At 50.1% G+C, this 21,324-nt stretch overlaps 1 protein-coding gene across 2 annotated transcripts; it reads left to right on the top strand.

Moving 5' to 3' along the window:
* Positions 1-13,565: 13,565 nt before the first annotated feature.
* Positions 13,566-20,387, top strand: Tlx1 (T cell leukemia homeobox 1). 2 transcript variants are annotated; one of them, XM_069993700.1, is made up of 3 exons: positions 13,566-14,678; positions 16,878-17,079; positions 19,452-20,387. In XM_069993700.1, exons 1-3 carry the CDS (start codon positions 14,111-14,113, stop codon positions 19,912-19,914), a joined length of 1,233 nt encoding a protein of 410 aa, XP_069849801.1. In that variant the 5' UTR covers positions 13,566-14,110; the 3' UTR covers positions 19,915-20,387. The 2 variants fall into 2 exon arrangements, with proteins under 2 accessions (XP_069849801.1, XP_069849810.1); XM_069993709.1 differs by having other exon boundaries at positions 19,301-19,604.
* The last annotated feature ends 937 nt before the right edge of the window (positions 20,388-21,324 follow it).

Here is a 21,324-nt window from a genome sequence, read left to right as displayed (position 1 = left end):
GGCCAGGGCACTATCCCTGAGCTTTTTTCCTCCAGGCTAGTGCTTTATTTGAGCCACAGCTCTACTTTCTTTCTTTCTTTTTCTTTTTTTGGTTGTTTACTGAAGATAAGAGTCTCATGGACTTTCCTGCCCAGGCTGGCTTCAAAATGTGATTTTCAGGTCTCAGCCTCCTGAGTAGGTAGTATTACATATTTGAGCCATTGATACCCAGCTACTTAAAGTATTTTTTATTTTTATTTATTTATTTATTTTGATCGTGGGGCTTGAGCTCTGGGCAAGGGCGCTGTCCCTCAACTCTTCAGCTCAAGGTAAGCGCTCTGCCACTTGGGCACAGCGCACAGTGCCACTCCTGGTTTTCTGGTTTTTTTTTTTTTTACTGGAGATAAGAATCTCACAGACTTTCCTGCCCAGGCTGGCTTTGAACTGTGATCCTCTGATCTCAGCCTCCTGAGTAGCTAGGATTACAGGCCTGAGCCACAGGCGCCTGTAATGCCAAGGTCGCAGGACCCCTCCGCAAGAAGACCACGAGAGTCAGACTCTACAGCTGTTTTATTTAAACGGGCTGCAGCTCGGGCCTCGTCCTACACTCTGACACAGCAGAGCCTAGGAGGAGAGCCCCCCCTTCTCCCCCCCCCAGCTAAGGATTTGCAGGTCTTATATAGGCACACAATCAACCAGGTGTTTTGATTACCACCATGTGTTGCTTTGCTAGACAGAAACAAGAAACACATGGTGGTCACTGCCTCAAACTTTAACCTTTCAGTGCCCACCTACTTAAAGTATTTTTTTGGGGGGGTCCGGTCGTGGGGCGTGAACTCTGGGCCTGGGCGCTGTCCCTCAGCTCTTCAGCTCAAGGCTAGCGCTCTACCACTTGAGCCACAGCGCCACTTCTGGCTTTTTTCTTTTTGCTTATGTGGTGCTGAGGAATCGAACTCAGGGCCTCAGGCATGCAAGGCAAGCACTCTACCACTGAGCCACCTTCCCAGCCCCTACTTAAAGTATTTTTAAGCTTTTCTTAACACCATTTACCAGGCAATATATTTCTTTCTTTCTTGTTTCTATTGTTTTATTAAAATATTAAGAGGGATTATGGCTATTTCTAAGTGCTATTCCATCCCATGACTAACATGTTTACTCTAGTGTCCTCATCACACTATTTCCATTTAATTTCTCCATAACAAAATATTTTATGTTCAAACTTGCTTTTCTATAGAAGATATTGGATGTATTCACCTATCTACTCTTTTGTACAAAGCATAGAAGCATTTCTTTTCCCAGGTTTCAAGAAAATTTCCAAAATAACATCAGGGCATCAGATCTATAAATTATCTTAGGAAATATTGGCATTTTTACAGTGGTTGGCATGTTCACCTAAGATGTAGCACAGTATGTCTCACCATTTTTCTGTTTCCCCCTAGCTGGCTTAACTGATTCCAAGTGTGGGTATTGGGTTGCTTCCAAGATTTAGCTATTATGAACAGCGCTGTTATAAACATCTTTGTGCAAATTACTTTTTTTATTTCCTTGGGATGTGGTTCCAAAAGTAGTATTATCTGATCAAAGGATCTGAGCCATCTCATGGTTTTTGTTACATAACCCAGAGAGGAAGGGACCGATTTACAGTGCCACCAGTGACGCATAAAGAAATGGCATTTCCCCCTGAACCAATCCTTGATAGGCTAATGGTTTAAATAAATAACTTGTTCTTTATCTTTGGTCTTTCCATTATATTTGACCCCTTTCTGATTTGGTCTTTCCATTATATTTGACCCCTCTCTGGCCCCCCGAAGTGCCACCCTTTATCCTAGTCCATTTTTCTTTGCCTTGCTTGGTTTTCTTGAAGGACACAGAAGTGAAAACAAATTCTATTAGAGTAGCCCAGCTACTCTTTCTAGCTGCGGTCAGGCCTGACTTTGTCATGTCCCAAGTAGCCACCCTCAAGGACAGCACCATTGTATTTACCTTTTGCTTTTTGAAACTTAGTGCCAATCCCTGAGAGAGGCCCAAATAGCTTCTTTCTTTGCTGTCTAAAGGTCTACACCCCTTTAGCACCTGCCCATCAGATTCCTACTTCCTGTCTTAGCTTCTTCAGTTAGTATAAAGAGTGCAGATGACAGGCAGGTTCTGATTCCTGTGAACAGACCACACCCCTCAGCTTGGAGTTTTGTACTTCCTATTTTCCAGGTTCTCTAGGATGACTCATAGCTCAACTACCTTCCGGGGAGTGGTTTTTCCCAACCTGACATACAAATGTACAAGCCCAAATACCTTAGACACATTTTATGTTATATACACAGAATTCTCATCAAGGAAAAGAGAAGACTTATTTTCCTGATTCCTAGCGAACTCTGGGATATATGATGGTAGCACCAGTTTTAGAAACTGTTCTTGACATGTTGATTGGCTGTATATTTGGGTCTAAGCATACTTTTTGTGTGAACATACATATCTATGGAGTGCAAGTTTTTCAGAAGGAGATAGTATAAATGTTTGTCTGTATGTCCATACAATCTCAGTGATAGACTGATGTATTATGCTCAAGAGTTCTATCTACTCAAGAGGCTGAGATCTGAGGATTATGGTTTGAAGCCAGCTGGAGAAGGAAAGACTATGAGACTCCTATCTTCACTAAACTACCAAAAAAGCCAGAAGTAGAGCTGTGGCTCGAGTGGTAAATTGCTAGCCTTGAGCACAGAAGCTCAGGGACAATGCCCAGGCCCTGAATTCAAGTCCCAGGACCAGCACACACACACACACACACACACACACACACACACACACACACACACACACACACACACACACACACACACACACACACACACACGGCATAGGTGGGAGCTGGCAATAAGTGTATGCTGATTGAGGTCTAACCTCAATTTTCAGGATAAGGGATTAGAGAAGAGGATATGTGCAATGGGCTTGAGGTTCTAACCTGTTCCTATACATTCTGTGGCCTCTTTGAGGCCAGTTTGACTTGGTGGAGAGATGGAATGGCTGATGAGAAGCTTCAGGAGTCCCACAGAACTGCTTTGCTAGTACCCTACACCCTTCTGCCTTTTCCAAAAGCAAAGAAGACTCCGTCTCCCAGAAGCCATTGGAAAATTTCAAAGATGTGAAGGTTTCGCTGACTTCAGAAGGATGGGGGAGGAGGCAGAAAGAAGGGAAGGCCTCTGAGGTGGGAAAACTTTTGCTGAGACTGCAAGCTCCCAATCTCGCCAAGGTTCCTCATTACTGAGGCCCTTGGACATAAAATGTCTGCTTATTTGAAGACCAAGAAGAAGCCTACTTTGTCTAATAACTAGCCAACATCAGGACAGGGCCTGAAACAGGGGGCTGGCACTTGACTTTGAATTCCTGCATTTTTGTCTCCATTTTTCTGCCATGCATTTGTCATACTCTTCAAGATCTTTGTCCTTGCTATTTTAGACCTTTCCTCTCTATGGAACCCTAAAGAAGACCCAAGCAGAGAGAATTAGAGAGACAAGAAAGGTACATAGGATGTATGAGGAAATCATCAACCTAGCCTGGAAAACTTAGTATCCTGGATACACATCAGTGAAATAATGAGAACACTAGACAGATACAACCAATGAAGTAGGAACTTTTTCGTGTGCTGGTACTGGGGCTTACACTCAGGGCTTAAGCTTTTTCTCAAGGCTGGTGTAGGAACATTTATATCACTTCATTTTTTATGTTGGTTCTGACAATGGCTTGATGAATTAGAAGGCAGAATCTGCTATACCTTGTTCAAAAACCACACAAGCAAAGGTGAGAGAAGTTAATTGATCTGTTCACACACACACACACACACACACATCCCTCTGGGATTCCAATTCATGAATTCAAATCTATGACCAGAATAAAAAAAAGTAACAAAATAAAAAAAAAAAAACACTTCTGTGCTACATTGGCTACCTGAAGAAAGCCTTGCAAAATTGTGCTTGGAAAACTTAGGGGAATGATGGATTTCAAGCTAGTTTGTGAAGTAGAAGTAGGGCTTTTCTTCTGGGGGTGGGTGTTGCTTTCAAGGCTTTTCACCCTCAGTGGATGAAGGAGGAAGTTTGAAGCTTTATATTCAGAATACCAGGGCCAATAGAAGCCCCAGTTGGGGGAAGGGAGTATGCAAAGCAGAAAGTAAGTTAAGGACCTTGAAAACATAAGGATGTGGCTTCTCCTCTGCAGATAGTGCATCAGACAGGAATGGCCTGTCCTGTGTCCACATGGATGGGGTGGGGGAAGGGGGAGATGGATTCCTCCCAGTATTGCAAGTTCCAGAGTGGGGGCCAGCTGGAATTGATTGTCAGTAGCAGAAATAAAAAGATGATAGAGGTGGCGAAGGTGTAGATGAGCCTCCTAGTTTGAGCCAGGCTGCCCCTAGGAAGGAGGCCCAGGAGAGAGACCAGTGCTCTCTCCCCTTCCCCCCAAACCCATGAAGAGTGGCATGCAGGCTTGCTGAGACCCTAGATGGGAAGCTGCCACATTCTGGACATTTCTTCCTTAGCCCAGCCAGGACATCTTCAGGCTCTGTGATTGGAGCCTCCAGCCTCATTGAGAGGTTATTAATAGGGAGTTTGTCTGGTGTCAGAGCACAGACATAAACTGCATTAGCATTACCCCATAATCTTATTTAGTAAATGCTCGTGCCGTTCAGTCTCCTGTAATTGCATTGGGAAGATGCAATATTTATGAAAGGGGAGAGGGGAATGTCACTGCTCATCTCAGCACTGCAGTAAAAGTCCCAGGAAAGACTGAGCGGGCAGCCCCGTCCTAGCTGTGGTCCTGCCAGTGTTGTTAGTAGTGTGGTTGTCTCAATGACTCTGAATGGCCCTCCCCAACCAAGAGCTCCCCCACCCACTTAACTATCTGGAAATTTGGGCAGCCATCCATAGGGGTACAGGCAGAGGCAGTAGTAGTCACTTCTCTTGGTGTAGTGATTTCTTCTGGGTAGACCCTATGCAAAGAACTTGGATGCACTGACTTCTGTAGTTATAAGATTCTAGTCTTGGCCTCCCACTCCTAATTGGGTTTTCCTTTGGCTAAAAGGCAAAGCTACCTCTAGAGGGTTGGCTTGAACCTGGATCTACAGTGTGTTCTACAGTGGGCCCAACAGCAACACTTGCTCTTCTGTCAGCCCAGATTTCCATAGCCTCCTCACTCCATACCCTACTCCTTTTCCACCCCTCTTCCTAGGAAAGCAGCAAAATCTGCATTTAAAAAAAAATCAAGGGCTGGGAAGGTGGCTCAGTGGTAGAATGCTTGCCTTGCATGCCTGAGGCCCTGGGTTCGATTCCTCAGCACCACATAAGCAAAAAGAAAAAAGCCAGAAGTGGTGTTGTGGCTCAAGTGGTAGAGCGCTAGCCTTGAGCTGAAGAGCTGAGGAACAATGCCCAGGCCTCCAGAGTTCAGGCCCCATGACTGGACCCCCCAAAGAAAATAATCATAATCACACACAAAAAAATCAACTCTTGGGGCTGGGAAGGTGGCTCAGTGGTAGAGCGCTTGTCTTGCATGCCTGAGGCCCTGGGTTCGATTCCTCAGCACCACATAAGCAAAAAGAAAAAAGCCAGAAGTGGGGCTGTGGCTCAAGTGGTAGAGTGCTAGCCTTGAGCTGAAGAGCTGAGGGACAGCGCCCAGGCCCAGAGTTCAGGCCCCACGACTGGACCCCCCAAAAAAAAAATCAACTCTTCTCCTACTCTAGAATGGATTGTTTAAGTATCAGTGGCACTTTATGGATGGGGTCACAGATCCTTTCCCCTCCCCGCCCCCAACAAGAAGTCCTGTGTTCATGGTTCTGAAATAACTAATCTGTCCCAAGTGGCTAGTGACCCTTGGAGCAGAGAGCATGTCAGGGTGACTGTTCTGCTCCTCAACTGCAGGTGCCTGGGCATAAACCAGGGTCTCAGTTTGTCCTTCCACGCTCACCTAGTAGGAGTGGAAGGTGCTCTTGATACTAGCTAGAGAAACATTTTTGGCTGGTGGCCTCCATCCAGGAGCAGCCAGGAGCAGCTGAGATCAGGGTATTCCTGCAGGTGGGTCTATGGCTATGTTCCGGGAGTCCCCAAGTACTACCTGTGCACCCTAGACCAGGAAGTAGGAAGCCCTCCCAGGGGACAGGCAGGTATAAGTGTATGCTTAGTGATACAGCTTGGGGGCTGAGAGGGGCTCCCAGAAGCATGGAAGGGCTGCCTCCCAGAAATTTGAAGCTGCAGCCAGGACTTCTCCCGCCTGCTCTTCACCTGCTTTCACCCTCCCCCACCTGTCCCTGGGTGATGCCGCCTGGTGGACACTGCCCAGCCCCTCTCTTTGTTCAGCGGGACGTGGAGCTGTGGCTGCACTGGTGGAGGGGGGGGGGGGTGCTCGGACCCACCGTGCACACACAGGCCACACTCACGAAGGGAGCCCAACGGGGATGGGGGGGGTCTACATTCTCCGCAGCCGCCTTCTTTCCCTTCTCCCCAGGACGGGATACGAGGCACCGGAACCCCGGGCAGCTGAGAACAGGGCCCCTCCCGGTGTCAGCCCCCTCGCCGCCGCAGTCCCATTAATCACAGCGTCGCAGTCCAGTTGGGGATCCCCCCGCGCGCCGCGCGCCGCGTAGCCCGCAACACAATGGCATTATTTCCGGGGGGAGAGGCCGCCTCGGGCCGGGACGCAGGCGGCGGCGCCTCTTTCCCTCAACCCGTCCCTTGGCGCCCAACAAGAACGCCTGCGGCGGCCGGAGACGGGTGGCAGAACGGACGCGGGCGGCTCGCGGGTGGCAGGGCCAGGCCGCCCTAATTCAATTAGCCGGGCCGCCTCCGCCTTGGAGTAACTCTGGACCCGCCGGGGCTCGGGCTCCGGGCAGCTGCTCTTTTCTTGTGAGCGGAGCCCATGCATATGGATTCTCCCCAGCCCACTAGTGGCACCTGCGGCTCGCCCCGCCCCCTGCGAGCCGATCCAGGCCTCCCCGGGAAAGTTGGGAACCCAGGGGCTGGGGGGTGGTCACTGGTGGACTCGGGAGTGTGAGCCAGAGAGGGGAATAAAGCGGTTTGAAGAAACTAAGCAGGAGGGTCTGTGTGGAAGTGCGCACACCTGTAGTTCCACGGCGCCTGCGTTGGGGTGTGCTGACCCGTAGGGGAGCATGCATGAAGGAGAGGGTTTGGTGTAGTTCGGTTCTGCTGGGTGCGCCTGTGTATGGACGCAGAAGAGCCTAAAGGAGGCTTTGCGAGTGTCTGTAGGGTTCGGAGACCAGGGAGTGTCTGCGTATTTGTGTGCAAGGGTGAGTGTGGGGTCTGTGTGTGAGTATTAATACGGAATCTGGAAGTATGGGTGAGCCGATCCGTCCGTGTGTAGTTATTTGTATACCTAAGGTGATTTTTTTTCTTTTCTTTTCCGTGTGCAATCAGGTCACCGTGGAACCCATCACTCCACGAACTGCCGCCAGCAGCAGCTGGGGCTTCTGGGCTGGGGCTCAGTCATACCGGCCTGGTGATATGTTGGAGGAGGAGCTTGGCCAGTTAATTTCAAACTGGCACTCCAACGCTTCTAGTTGGAGTATGCTCCAAGGCACAGACAGGCAGAAGCTGGGACAATCGGGCCCCTCTCCCTGCAGCAGGACCCTGGCCAGTCTAGTTCTCCACTGCCTAGATGAACTCGGTGGGCACCTGCGACTTCCAACTTGTCAAGTGAGTTCTGTGCACTCTGGAAATAACCAGATCTGCCCTAGACGGCCAAATCTCCCAACGCTGACCTCAAGATCCCTACATTCATCTCTTTGGCCAATGCCCAGGACTGGCCAGCTGTGAATTTGAGTTCCCCAGGGCTCAAAGATCTCCATCCACCCTTCCCAGAGGGGCTGTTTTATGCTTCCAAAGGGGTGGAAGAAACAAGAAATCTGGGTAGATCTGGTGCAGAAATCTTACCTTATTTCCTCCTTTTCCTGTGCTAGTGGAATTGCAGAGCTGGAACTCGTGGAAATCACAGCAAGGGCCAAGAAGAGAGTTTGTCAGTTCCATTTATCTCAGAGAGTAGGTTGGTTCCTAGAAGATGGTGTGGCCCTCCAAGGCCAGGCCAAAAGCTGAATCTCACTCTTCCTTCACATCTTCACCTAGGAGAGATTCCTCTGGGCACAGGCTCACTTGGTAGGCAGAGTCTAGGATAGACACCAAGAATGGAAAAGTTGGGGCCAGCTGGGGTCCTAGGCTGAGCTACCTTCTTGGAGGGCAATGGCACAAAGGTAAATTCTGTGCCCAGGGAGTTCTCTAGTGGCAGGCACAACCATGGGGGTCTCTTCAGTCCTCAGCCTTCTTCAACCCACCCCACTCCATTTTTTTCCCCTTGGGCTCTAGCATCTAGGAGGACCTTAGCATTAAAGATACTCCAGTTAAAGATATTTTCATCCAGATGCAGTGCTCATTGGTGGGGACCAGAGGGTCCCTGGGTATCCCTCTGGAGGGAGTTGGTCAGGAGATGTAGAAGGTCCTACTTAACTCAAGGATGATGGGGCCAGGCCAACATTTAGGTCAGATGGCATGTACAAAGGGGAGGGGATACTGCTTAGAGGACAGATTCCCAAGGAAGAACCCTATTTTAGAAGCATTTACCTGCCAGGCCTTGATGGAGAAGATGAAAAAGTAACTATCCTCTAATATTAAGTGACAACTAAGGTATAGCCTACAGCAGGGAAGTGTCTGTTTCTCACTGCTTTGACTTCTATCCATTCAGGATCCCTCCACTGATGTGGGAATGTGTAGTTAGTCTTCCCTGTTGAAGTACTGTTTTTGGTTTTTACTGTGAGGTTTAGGTAGGGACAACCTTAGCCTTAAAGAAGTCATTGAGTAGTGGATGAAGTAGCCTAACCTACTCACTCTCTCCTTTCCCCCACCCCTAAAGATCCCCCACCCCACTCTAGGCTCCCTAAGGTTAGAATGCTCTTCGCTGGATTCCTACTGTTACTAGCTGCTCCTGCTTCCTCTGTGGAAGGGAAAGTTTTCTGACTCCTTTACCAAGACAGTTGGGCAAAGCAGAGGAGACAGCTTTGCTATTACAGACACTATCTCCAATTAAGCACCACAGAAGCCAGAAATGGAGTTGTTGGTCAAGTGGCAGAGTGATAACCTTGAGCAAAAAAAGTTCAAGGACAGCACCCAGGCCCAGAGTTTAAGCACCAGGTCTGATACAAAAAAAGAGAGTGTGTATATGTTCCCAAAATGGTCTCATCATGGACTACTTCATGGTACAGATTCCAGATGGCTCTCTTTCTCTGGTGAATGACCATTCATTTGGCATGCCTTTTCTCCCCCTCACCACATCACAGGCCCGTATGTGACTATTTCCCCTGATAACTTGGTTAGAAGACACGTAGATATTATTACACTTTCACACAAATACACATTCTATAGAGGAACAGCTGTGGAGACACACATTCATCTAATCAGAGAATATGCAATTCATATACATACCTTCCCACAGTTGTAGAAACAACCCAGATTCCTCCTCTCTCCTCCAACAATCTTGCCAACATGTGTTTCCCTAGCAGTTGTACTCCAATAGTCTAACACAGTGCCTGGTACATAATAGACTCTTTTTTTTTTTTTCCAGTCGTGGGGCCTGAACTCTGGGCCTGGGCACTGTCCCTCAGCTCTTCAGCTCAAGGCTAGTGCTCTACCACTTGAGCCACAGCGCCACTTCCGGCTTTTTTCTTTTTGCTTATGTGGTGCTAAGGAATCGAACCCAGGGCCTCGAGCATGCAAGGCAAGCGCTCTACCACTGAGCCACCTTCCCAGCCCACATAATAGACTCTTAATAAATATTTATAAAATAAATTTAACAATTATTCCTTTAAAGACATCTGCACAGCCTTCTCAACCCTCACTGTCACACAAGCTTTCACATTCGGTCTCCCCTTATAGACACACAGTCCCACAAACACAAAGTAATTAACTTACCACATATACCCCTAAGCTAAAGGACAACCCTTGGCCTTGGGGTCTCTCCCAGAGCGTGAGGGAGCTATGTGGGATCCAAAGAGGCCTCCCCCTAGGGCTCCCTTCCTGTCTGCCTCTCCCCCAGCCCTAGCCTCAGCCCCAGCTGCTCTCCTTTTAATTGGAAGTTACGTGTGTGTGTGTGTGTGTGTGTGTGTGTGTGTATTTTAATTCTGGAGGCCAGAAGATGGTGCTGGGAGGGAGATTGCCAGGTGGCTACAGGACTGGAGAGAAAGGTCTGCAACTTCCCTAGGTATATGTGTATTCCATATTCCTGCAAAGCAGGAGCCACTCATCCTGAGTGGAGTCTGAAAGTAGTGTTAAGAGTCCAGGCTCCCACCACTACTTCCAAACTTTTAGTGCCTCCATTTTCTCATCTGCAAAGTGGAGGGAAACATAAAAAAACCATGAAAATATCAAAGGGTGAAAGACAAGGTAATTATTGTGCTTGAAGGCACTTGTGCCATCTCAGGTGCTTTGTGAGTCCTATGTCTTTCTTCCCCTCCTCTTCCCTAACAGGGCGAGTCCAGTAGAAACATAAAATATGAGCTCTGTGTCAATATCCTTCCTATGAAAACTTTCCAATCTGCAGCTTGGTGCTCAGGTAAGAGCATACTGCTAAGAGCAGCAGTATGTGTGGGTGGGAGGGAGGGATCCTGAACCCTCTAGCCTAGTCTTTCTAGGTGAGACTTAGAGGGAAGCCCAGACTCTCAGCAACCACACTACTGGAGGACAAATTGCCAGGGAGGTCAAGTCTTAGTACCTTAGCAGAACTGGATTGGGATACAAGCAGCTTTGTAACTGGAGAGAGGCTAGGGAAGGGCAAGGGCAAGCCAGACTATCTCTAAGTTGCTGTGGGATTTGGATAAGACATGGACAATTTTAGTGTCCCATTAGGCAGCTATAACTTCTTCCAATCTTCGACTGAGCAGTACGAGTAAAGACTCTTCCCAGGTCTCCTGGATGATTGGTGCCAAATCTACAGAATTGGAGAGGTGGGTAAGACAGATGCTTAAAGGACTGGATGAGGCAGAGCTGGAAAGCCATGGCACTGGAAAGGCATATCTCTGAAGCAGTGAAGGGAGGAAGGGGGGAATGGTTAGGAACACTCAATTGGTTTCTGCAAGGGACAGAGTAGTAAAGAAAAGCTGTTATGGAGATAACTGGGAAAAATAAGATGTTAACCACAGCAGGCAGAAAGTGTTTATGTTAATGCTGCAGTGCACCTCTCCCTCTTTTTCAGCTCATACAGGAAAAATAATTCTGTATTGGATTCCCAGAATAATCGCTGTCTGTAGGACTTTGGGCAACTTCATTCACCTCCTTAAATCTCAATTTTCGTCTTTTAAGGCATATAACACATGAACCACTGTATCCTGTCCTTTAAAATGTACACTGGTGGGTTTTAGTATATTCACAAAGTTGTGCAACCATCACCACTCCCTAAAACAGACTATTTTAACCATTCCGAAAAGAAACTTGGTGCCCATTAGCAGACATTTCTCATTGCTCTCAACATCCAGCCACTGACAACCACAAATCTACTTTCTGTCTCTATGGGCTTATCTATCTTGCCTATTTCATATAAATGGAATAATATAATATATGGCCTTCTATGTTTTACTTCTTTCACTTAGCATGTTTCCTAGCTTCATCTTTATAGTAGTATGAGCAGCACTTCTTTTGATTGCTGAATAATGTTCCATTCTGTTTATTCATTCCATTTATTAGTTGATGGATATCTGAGATCTCTATATTTATTGATTGTAATGAATAATATTGCCATGGACATTCATTTCTATTTTATTAATTATGAATGTTGGAACATATCTAGTAACTTCACAGGCTTGTTACGAGTTTTAAATTTGATGTGATACAGTACCTGTCACATAGTAGTTATTCAGTAAATATTTATATCTATATCTGCTTTAGTTCCTCAAGATAAGAGATTTTCTGTCTCACCTAGGTTCAAACAACTTCCAAAGTAAATTATGGGACCTTCTGGGTCTCTGGGTCTCTGGATTTGGGGGGGAGGAGAGAAAGGTGCGGAAATAGAGTTCTGTCCTCGTGGTGCTGCTCAGTTTTGCTTTTTTTTTTTTTTTTTACTATCAACTACTAACTTCATATCTGGCTTTGTCTTGAGTGGGCCTTGGTCCTCTTGGATAGAGATCAAGATTTTCTCCATGTTAATGAGTTTTCATCCAGTAGCCAAATTTCCAGGCTAACCCACAAAGGTAAGCCCAGTCTAACTCCTCCAATTGGGCTGTACTAAACCATAAGCTCTGAATTTTGGTGTCTTCCAATCTGTAAAATTGGGATAGTACTTATCCCAAAGGATTAATGTACAATTTTCATAGTTCTCCAAGTATTTACTTACTTCTGGCTTGTTATATCTGCTTCTTTGTTTATTGTCTGACCTTCTCTATTGAATATAAGCTTTATGAGGTCAGGAGATTTGTTTTGCTATGCCCTCATTTCTTAGAATAATGTCAGACATCAAGTAAGTACTCAAATATTTGTTGAAGCCATTCATTTATTCACTCAAGATGAGCATATTTTATTGGTTTGGGCTGTATGGGGGGGGGGGGCAGGGAGATGAGTCAGCTACTTCCTGACTTGAAGAAGATCTCTTCAAGTGGAAATGATAGACATGGCTAAAACAAATAGATGAGATTTGATAAGTAGAATTCGAGCTGTCTTCACATTCTAGCATCTTGTCTGGTAGAAACAGGCCTTCCCATAAGGTAGAATCTGAAACTGACCTGCAATAGACCTTTCATCATAACCCATGCCTTTCTCTGAGTTTGTCTCCTAGGGGGAGCAGACCTTTCCTTACAGGAGAGGCGAAAGAGAGGAAGCAGAAAAAGGGAGTTTCCTCCTTTTCACTCGGGCTCTCAGCCAGGCAGTCACAGACAAAACTTTGAAAAGGCCTAAATTTGTCCTGAGTGTACTTCCCAGATCCTAGCCCACATGCCCCACCCCTCTCCATTCCTTAAGCCCCTAGGCCTCCTTCCCAAGATTCCAAAATGATAAAATAACTACTTCCCCTCCAGGCAGTTCAAAGGCTTTTTGCCTGGAAAAAAAAAAAAAGAAAGCTGTCCTGCTAGTTACTAGGTGGAAAGCAAATCTCTTAGATTCAGACACTGTAAGACTGAACGGCTTCTGGAGGCATCTTTTCATCTAAAAGGAAAAGGACATATCTTGAGGAATATGCATCCTAGCAGCAAACCCCTAACCAGTTCTCATAACTTGTGCCTAAGAAGGAAGCCTTTCTTAATTCCTCCAAAGAGGCTGAGTTGGAGTGGCGGCTGATTTTTGTTCATAGGCCCTGTTTTAGGGACAAGCCTGAACTCACCAGCCTGCCTCGGGGACCTGGGCTCCATACCTTCTAACAAGCTGGACTTGAAGTTGAAGTAAATCGCCTAGTTGAGTGATAGGTGTCTCCCAGCTGAGCCCTTGGGGAGATTCTCCAGTTGGGCAGGACACCAGGTCCCCAGAGGCATCCAGGGGTGGACTCCTTTGCCCCAGTTCATTGTGAGGGGCAGCTCCTGCCAGACAGGAAGTGGGGAGTGTAGGGGGGTGGGGAGGACTGAAAGGGCCCTCTTTCCTCCTTCGGTCCAGCTCTGGGAATGGCTGCTTCGAGTTCTTTTTCTTCTTTTAAGCCTTTCTTCTTCGTTCCATCTTCTCTCTGCAGGAACTACTCCTATCCTTGGTCTCTGTCCCTCTGTCTCTGGCTCGTGCATCTGTCTGGGCTCCTAGCCTCCCTCCCTCTCCCCTCCCTTCCCCTCCCCCGCGCTGTCATTCACCCCGCTCCTCTCTGTGCACAGCCAATGGAGAGACCCGGCCGAAACGACGAGGCTCCCTCGCTTAGGGCTTTTTCGCCCGGTGATTGATGTCCCAGAGTCAACAGCAAACCAGCAGCAGGAGAGTGGAAAGAGAAGCCAGAGAGGGAAAGAATACTGCACCCCTTCTCTTCCTCCCCTCCCCCTACTTGAGCCCTTCTGCGCACTTCGCCTCCAAGTCTCAGCGCAGCCGGGAGCCGCTGTCGCCTCGGCGCCTCTGCTCGCTCACCCCCAGTAGTCCATCGCGGACCGGCGCCGCCGCCCGGGCCCCCCCCCGCGGGGGTCCGGGGCCCCCCGGCCAGCATGGAGCACCTGGGTCCACACCACCTCCACCCCGGCCACGCGGAGCCCATCAGCTTCGGCATTGATCAGATCCTCAACAGCCCGGACCAAGGCGGCTGCATGGGACCCGCCTCGCGCCTCCAGGACGGAGAATACGGCCTTGGCTGTTTGGTCGGAGGCGCCTACACTTACGGTGGCGGAGGTTCGGCGGCCGGGGCTGGGGCCGGGAGCGCGGGAGCCTATAGCGCTGGCGGCCCCGGCGGCCCGGCGGGCGGTGGCGGCGGCGCCTGCAGTATGGGCCCACTGGCAGGCTCCTACAACGTGAACATGGCCTTGGCGGGCGGCCCCGGTCCCGGTGGTGGCGGAGGCGGCGGGGGCGGAGGCGGCGGGGGTGCGCTGAGCGCGGCGGGGGTGATCCGGGTGCCCGCGCACAGGCCGCTAGCGGGAGCGGTGGCCCACCCCCAGCCCCTAGCCACCGGCTTGCCCACTGTGCCCTCGGTACCTGCCGTGCCGGGCGTCAACAACCTTACCGGCCTCACCTTTCCCTGGATGGAGAGTAACCGCAGATACACAAAGGACAGGTTCACAGGTGAGTCCGGCCCGCGCGCGCGCCGCGCCTGGCCGCGGCTCGGGCTCTGCGCTACCCCTCTCCCGCTTGGTGTGCCCCCCCAGTCCCTTCTGAGACCCAGGTGGCCCGGCGCACCTCCGTGCTTCCCCGCCAAGTTCAGCCGCCGGGCTGGCTGTGTGCTCTTAGAATAGCTGTGCTCAGAGAGTTCTGAGTCCTTCCGTCTCTTCTCCCGGACCCCTGTTCAGAGAAGCGATCCTTGATCTCCTCTAGGGACCTCAGGCCCAGTGAGGCCGAGGGAAGAAGAGGGCTGTAGATTCAGGGCTACCTTCCATGGACATCTGAGGCTTTGTAGGGTTCTCAGAAAAAGCATTGCGATGTGAGCAAAATGTGTTTCTTTTTTTCTTCTATCCCATCCGCCGTTTTCTTGTTGAGGTGGAGATGCTCAGAATCAGATACAAGAAAAGAACAGGTTTTCTTACACACACTTGGGTGCCGTAACTCTGATGCCCACAGTCCTACCAGGCCCAGCAACAGCCCAGGTAGAGAAAGAGAGCTCGGAGGTCCTTCTTCCCCGACTGTTGGCTTCCTCTGGGCCGGTAGCAGCACAGGGCTGAGCCGTGCGCCCGGGACAGCTTACTCTTTATTCAGTCTCAGAGTCCTTCCCCCAGACGCAGCCCAGTTTTCCTGGCATGAATAATGTACCCCTGGCGGACAACCGATCAGTGGTTGGGACATCTGCGGGGCTGTAGTGCGCTCCGGGGCGGCTGGCTGAGACCCTCTCAGCTCCTTCCCTCGCTGCGGCTTCCTTTGCTCAGGCTTCCCGCTTGCTCCCCAACTCAGCTTCAGCCCAGGCACACATCTTCTCCCCACCCCTCACTTCGCACTCCCCTGGTTGCTCATCAAATTTGAAACGGCCATACACTCGGCCTTCCAGGCCCCCACACCCGGCAGCATAACTGCTGCTAACCGAGCTGGGGTTCGCCTCTGTGCCTCAAGAGGTGAGGCAGGTTAAAGGCCCTTTCTGGCTAGGATAGGACTCCCACAGCAAGACACACAACTTCCAAAAGGTGCGTGTGTGTGTGTGTGTGTGTGTGTGTGTGTGTGTGTGGTGTTCATGTGTGTTCCTGTGTGCATGGGAGGCAAAGCTTAGGACTAGACCAGGCTGGGCAACCCTCAGGTCCTCTGCTCCAGTTCTAGGCAACATGGCCGAGAGACTGTGCCTGGAGACTCTGATCAGGCTCTGGGACTATACTGAAATGAGACTGGAGCTCAACAGAGGCAGAGCGGCTGCTCAAGGTGGACTTCCTGAAAGGGCTTTCTCTCACTTTAGGGGCTCCATGCCCCTAAAGTTCTCTCAGGCCTGAGGCAGGGTATGGGTGCCTAGATCCATCTCTCCTGCCTAGGCCAGACTACTCTTGACATACTCTGCCAGATAAATAAATGAAATTAAATAAATGAACACTCCTGGTGCCTGGGGCAGTGTATATGTGTATACATATGTATATATACATATATGTGCATGTGTGCATATATATACCCATATCTATGTATGTGTGTATATATCTCAAAGGTATCTACACAGGGCCTACCCAGAGCTACAGCCAATCCTACTCATGTGTTGGGCCTGAATTAGGTTCTAAGGGAGTGTAAGGATGTAGCCTTCTTTTGCCTTGTGTCCTATGTGCTTGTGTTTGTCTAGGTGAGCCTGCCAGCCTGGAGAGTCGGATCTGTAAGTTTGTGTCCATGTGTGTTGTGTAGGTGTGGGGCTGTGATAGAGGCTCAGGTCTGGAACCACTCAGGGGCCTTGATTACCCTCTGCCTCCTATTGTTGAACCTCCCTTCAGAGCCTAGGCCCCAAGGCTGTGGTGGTGCAATGGTTAGATGCCTTTCACTGCCCCTCTCCCAGGACGTGGAGAGCTCTGGCAGCTAGGAGGCAGTTAGAAAGCCCAGGGCTAGTGAGACCTCCGCTGTGAGGGCTGTCACGCGGCTGGAGTGGCGTCGGCCTGGCGGGCAGGCGGGAGCTCTTTCTGCTACAGGCCTTGGAACTGAGGGGCTAAGGGGAGGGATCACTGCTTGCTTTTGGGGGTGCAGCCCCTGCGCTCGTTCATTCGCGGGTAGTCGGGCCTGGGACGCCTCCTGACGCTCTGCCGCTTGCCTCTGCCGTCTGTCTGTCTCCCGCTCCAGTGGCCCTCTCACCCTTCACTGTAACACGCCGTATAGGTCACCCCTATCAGAATCGGACGCCCCCCAAGAAGAAGAAGCCACGCACGTCCTTCACGCGCCTGCAGATCTGTGAGCTGGAGAAGCGTTTCCACCGCCAGAAGTACTTGGCCTCCGCGGAGCGCGCTGCCCTGGCTAAAGCGCTCAAAATGACCGACGCGCAGGTCAAGACGTGGTTCCAGAACCGGCGGACGAAGTGGAGGTGAGCACGGCGGGCCCGCGCGCCCGCCCGCCCCGGGGCACAGTCTCGGGTCGCTCTCCACCGGCCCTCAGTCCCGGTGCACACATTCCCTCCGCTGGCTGCTTTCTCGTGGGTTCAAAGGAGCGTGCTTCTGCAAGGTTTTCAGGGAAACCCAAAGCCATCAAAGCCAACAGTTCGGTGGGGCTGGAGAGGCCGGCTTCAGGGCTTCGTAGAACAGCACGTTGTGTGTAGTGTGCCGGTGTGGATGCCGCTGATCTACGACCCTTGGCCAAACAGGCGTGTTAGGACAATTGTACAATCCGGAGTTCTGAGCTTATTCACTGAATAGTTAAGGGCTTGCTGACTGTGCAAACTCCCTTTCACTGGGGCTAACCCCCTCTCGTCCCTGCACCGCAGACGCAGAATGGCCCGCGCTTTGTTTCTGCGCTCCAGCCGGACTCCTGGCAGACGGCGTCCACCCCCAGGCCCGGGGCTGGTCCCACTGCTGCTTCCCCAGGCGCCCGGCCTCTGCGCAGCGGTCCTCCACCCTGCAGGGGCAAAAATCAATCCGTGCCGGCTGTGGCGAGGTTTCTTGGGTCCCACTGAAAGGGGGATCAATTAGGAGCAGATGGATGTTCTTGAGAGAGACTTTTTCCCTTCTCCTGACACACCCACAACTACACTTACAACACACTCATTAAAAAAAAGATTCACATAATATACTTCAGCCTGTCTAGTTTTCGTTTACTTCTTTTTTCCTGCCTTAGCAAACATTAAGGATCCCACAGTTCCAGTCTTATTCTTTATACAAACTGGCACTTTAAGTACACCTTCTTGCACCCCTGCGTGTGCCGTCCTATATGTAGCCCGTACTCTGGTGTCACACACAAGCAGTAGGGACTTTCTCCCTCACCCAGGCCCCTGGTAGGGGAAGCGCTAAAGTCTGGACAAAGTCAGAGGCGCCGAGCAGGGCGGGCCTGGGGCGGGAGGAAGGAATTGGAGTTTCCTCTTTTTCTGAATGAAGGCAAGGAATCTGCCTGGGATTCCGCCTTGGGGGCCACAAAGGAAACGAGGCCTGTGAGTCTACGGCCCCCTCCCCAACATTCCTATGGCTGGGGAAGGGGTGGGGAATGCAACAGCTTTGGGGGGCCCCTAGAAAAAAAAATAGTAAAAGAGGGAGCGTAGGCTATCTGGGAGGGGTCGCTGGTATTTTCAAAGCATACTACGGGTTGCAGCCTAGGGGAGGGGAGGAACCCCGACACGACCTCCACCTCTAAGCTGCCGAAGAGAAACTGAAACACAAAGGGGCAGGACAAAGATTCCCCTTCCTGGAGGAGGGGAAAGGAGGAGGAAAAACAGGTAGACTGGAGAAATCTTATGCATAATAAAAGACAAGATTGGATGGTTCAGACCACCGTTTTCGTTTCAAATACTTTCCCTTAATTAATAGAGAAGGGAAGTGGGAGGTGGAGAAAAGGAGAGCTGAGACTGGGAGCTTGAAGTTAAGAGAACCATTCAGGGGCACCGAGGGAAGATGAGAGGTAGAGACACACAGGAGGGGGCCTGCGGATAGGCGAGCAGAGCAGGCAGGCGGCAGCCGCTGGAAGAGGCCAGGCCCTCCCAGGATTTGCACGGCTTCATCGATCGCCTACAAATTGCTTCTGGAGGCCCCGGGGACTCCCATTAGATCTGTCCACCTTAGAGACAGACGTTTGATCTCAATTGACAGGGTGGAGGGGCTGCATTAAATGGAATAAGTGAGTCATCGCCTCCCAAGACGGCCTTAGAGGAAGCTGGTGGGTCTGGAGAGAGCCCTATTGGGGCACAGGCTTGGCTCTGGAGATCTGAGGCCTGGGAGAGATTCCCAGAGAGAAAGGCGATATATCTGCTGACCCTAGCTTCTGTGTCCTGGGCTTGGGGCAGCATCTATCCGATCTCCATCCAGGCTGAGGAGAGGTGGCAGGTCAGCCTAAGCTCCCAGCAGCGCTACTGGGTAGGGGTGGTGGCCAGGTAATTTGGGCCTGGTGAGTTTTTCCCATTGCTCCTCTGGGATACTTCATTTTTGAGGTCTCCTATCTTTGTCCAAATCAGGTTCCCCCGGAGGAGGGAATGAGTTAAAGGGTCCACACTGGACCCAAGGCTGCAGAAAGCAGCCAGTGTTCCTATGTGGAGGCAATCTGCGTGGAGCATGCGCGGGAGCCGGGTCTGTGTCCTGGCGGGTAACAGCTTGTTCCTGGTGCAGGCGACAGACGGCCGAGGAGCGTGAGGCTGAGAGGCAGCAGGCGAATCGCATCCTTCTACAGCTACAGCAAGAGGCCTTCCAGAAGAGCCTGGCGCAGCCGCTGCCCGCGGACCCACTGTGCGTACACAACTCCTCACTCTTTGCCCTGCAGAATCTGCAGCCGTGGTCTGATGACTCCACCAAAATCACCAGCGTTACATCGGTGGCATCTGCCTGCGAGTAAGCCGACCTGTGTCATCATGCTGCAGGACCCCAGGCCTGGTGAGGGGCTACTGAGGCCTGGAAACCAGGCCTCTCCCCTCCTCTCCCAGCTGCCTCGAGCTGAGGCCTCAAGGGGGATGGAAACATTGTCGATGCCCCCCCCCCCATACTCTGCGGACATTGTTCTGTTTTCCATGGAAAAGGAGAAAGGCGCACTGGCGCACTGGGGACCAGGGTACTTGGCCCCTTCCCAGGAGCCTATGTGGTGCCACATCCACCAGAACTGTTCAGAGTCCTCCTCTCAGTTTCCTCAATTTCATTTTATTTTGATTTTAACATGGGACCCAGAGAGAGACCAGGGAGATGGGGGGGAGGGTAGAAGAGCTTCTGGGATCCCCAGGGATGCCATCTAAACTTTTTCTGGGAAACTCCACTCTATTCCTGCTCCTCATTATACACATGGACACTGGTAAGACCACACAGAGGTGATGGTTCTGTCCCTTCAGACCATTCCCAGGGCTGTGCACAGGGACCCAGGGCAGAATGGCACGCACCTCACCATTAAACACAGGCCAAGGGTGGCCCAGATTCATTCTGAACAGCATGGCCTGCCCCCTACTCACAAAGGCCAAGGCCACACTGTTACACACCATCCCACACACAACAGCCTCACTTGGTCTGCTAGGCTCACACCATGCATCCCAGCCATATCCAGATACACACAGCCAGGTTTCCACACAAACTCAACTCGTGTCTCCAAATCATTTTTGTAGGGAGAGTTTAAGTTATGCACTTATAAGGTGTTTTCGTGTAACCATTTTATAAAGTGCTTGTGTAATTTATGTGGAAAAAAATAAAACTCTCCAGATCTGGAGTCAGGGCTGTCTGCTCCTCGCTGAGCCCAACGTCTTGTGGGTACTTGCATTTATTATAAGTTGTAGAGTTTTCGGAGCAGCCTTGGTTACCTGAGCTGGAGGGGCAAATGGGTAGGCAGGGCCTGTGGACTCCGGAGGGGAAAAAAAAGAAGACAGGCGGAAAGAAGGCAGAGCTGTGGAAAGGCAGGATCTCCTGTGATTGCTAGTGTTTGAAAGCTTGTGGATGGATGTTGTTGGCTGTGAGGGTTGTGTGTGTATGTGTATGTATGTTTATGGTAGTGTGAATAATTGAGATATTACTGATGGTGAACATTTGTAATAATGTTTAAGTGTGTACTTATGTTTACAATTCTTACTTATAAATGATTGTTTCTGCTTAAATTGCAAATTGAAAGTATCACCGGGCACTGGTGACTCAGGGCTCACATCTGTAATCCTAGCTACTCAGGAGGCTGAAATCTGAGGATCTTGGTTCTGAAGCCAGCCTAGGCAAGAAAGTCTGTGTGACTCTTATTTCCAATTAATTATTTTAAAAAATTAAAGCTGGAAGTGGAGCTATGGCTATAGTGGTAGACTTCTAGCCTTGAGCACAGAAGCTCAGGAACAGTGCCCAGGCCTTGAGTTCAAGCCCAAGGACCAGCACCAAAAAGAATCATTGCGTGCATAGGTTTGCAGCAGGCTGTGTGTGTGTATGTGTGTGTGTGTGTGTAAAACCATGCATAAATGTGGGAAATTTGTGTTATCACAATTGGGGAAAATTGTGTTATCCTTTTGTGATTGTATAGGTATTGTATTAATGTTTATGAGAGTAGATATTTTCTGTTATATGTGCAGATGTGATTGCATATCATCTTTGTGTATGAGATGTAATCATGTGAGCCATGTGTTTTAACCATCATATTTTGCTTGATACACTATGTAATTGTGAGAGTGAATGTGGTAGGCAGT

Source organism: Dipodomys merriami, unplaced genomic scaffold (genome assembly GCF_024711535.1).
Source record: "Dipodomys merriami isolate MVZ:Mamm:240054 unplaced genomic scaffold, mDipMer1.0.p SCAF_102, whole genome shotgun sequence".
Classification (NCBI taxonomy): domain Eukaryota; kingdom Metazoa; phylum Chordata; class Mammalia; order Rodentia; family Heteromyidae; genus Dipodomys; species Dipodomys merriami.
Note: the sequence above shows the minus strand (reverse complement) of the source record. Positions and strands in the feature narration are given on the sequence as shown.

Coding starts and splice junctions, on each gene's coding strand:
- Tlx1 (XM_069993700.1), top strand. CDS start 14,111: ATGGAGCACCTGGGTCCACACCACCTCCACCCCGGCCACGCGGAGCCC. Junction 14,679..16,877: donor CACAAAGGACAGGTTCACAG/GTGAGTCCGGCC, acceptor CACGCCGTATAG/GTCACCCCTATCAGAATCGG. Junction 17,080..19,451: donor AACCGGCGGACGAAGTGGAG/GTGAGCACGGCG, acceptor TTTGCCCTGCAG/AATCTGCAGCCGTGGTCTGA.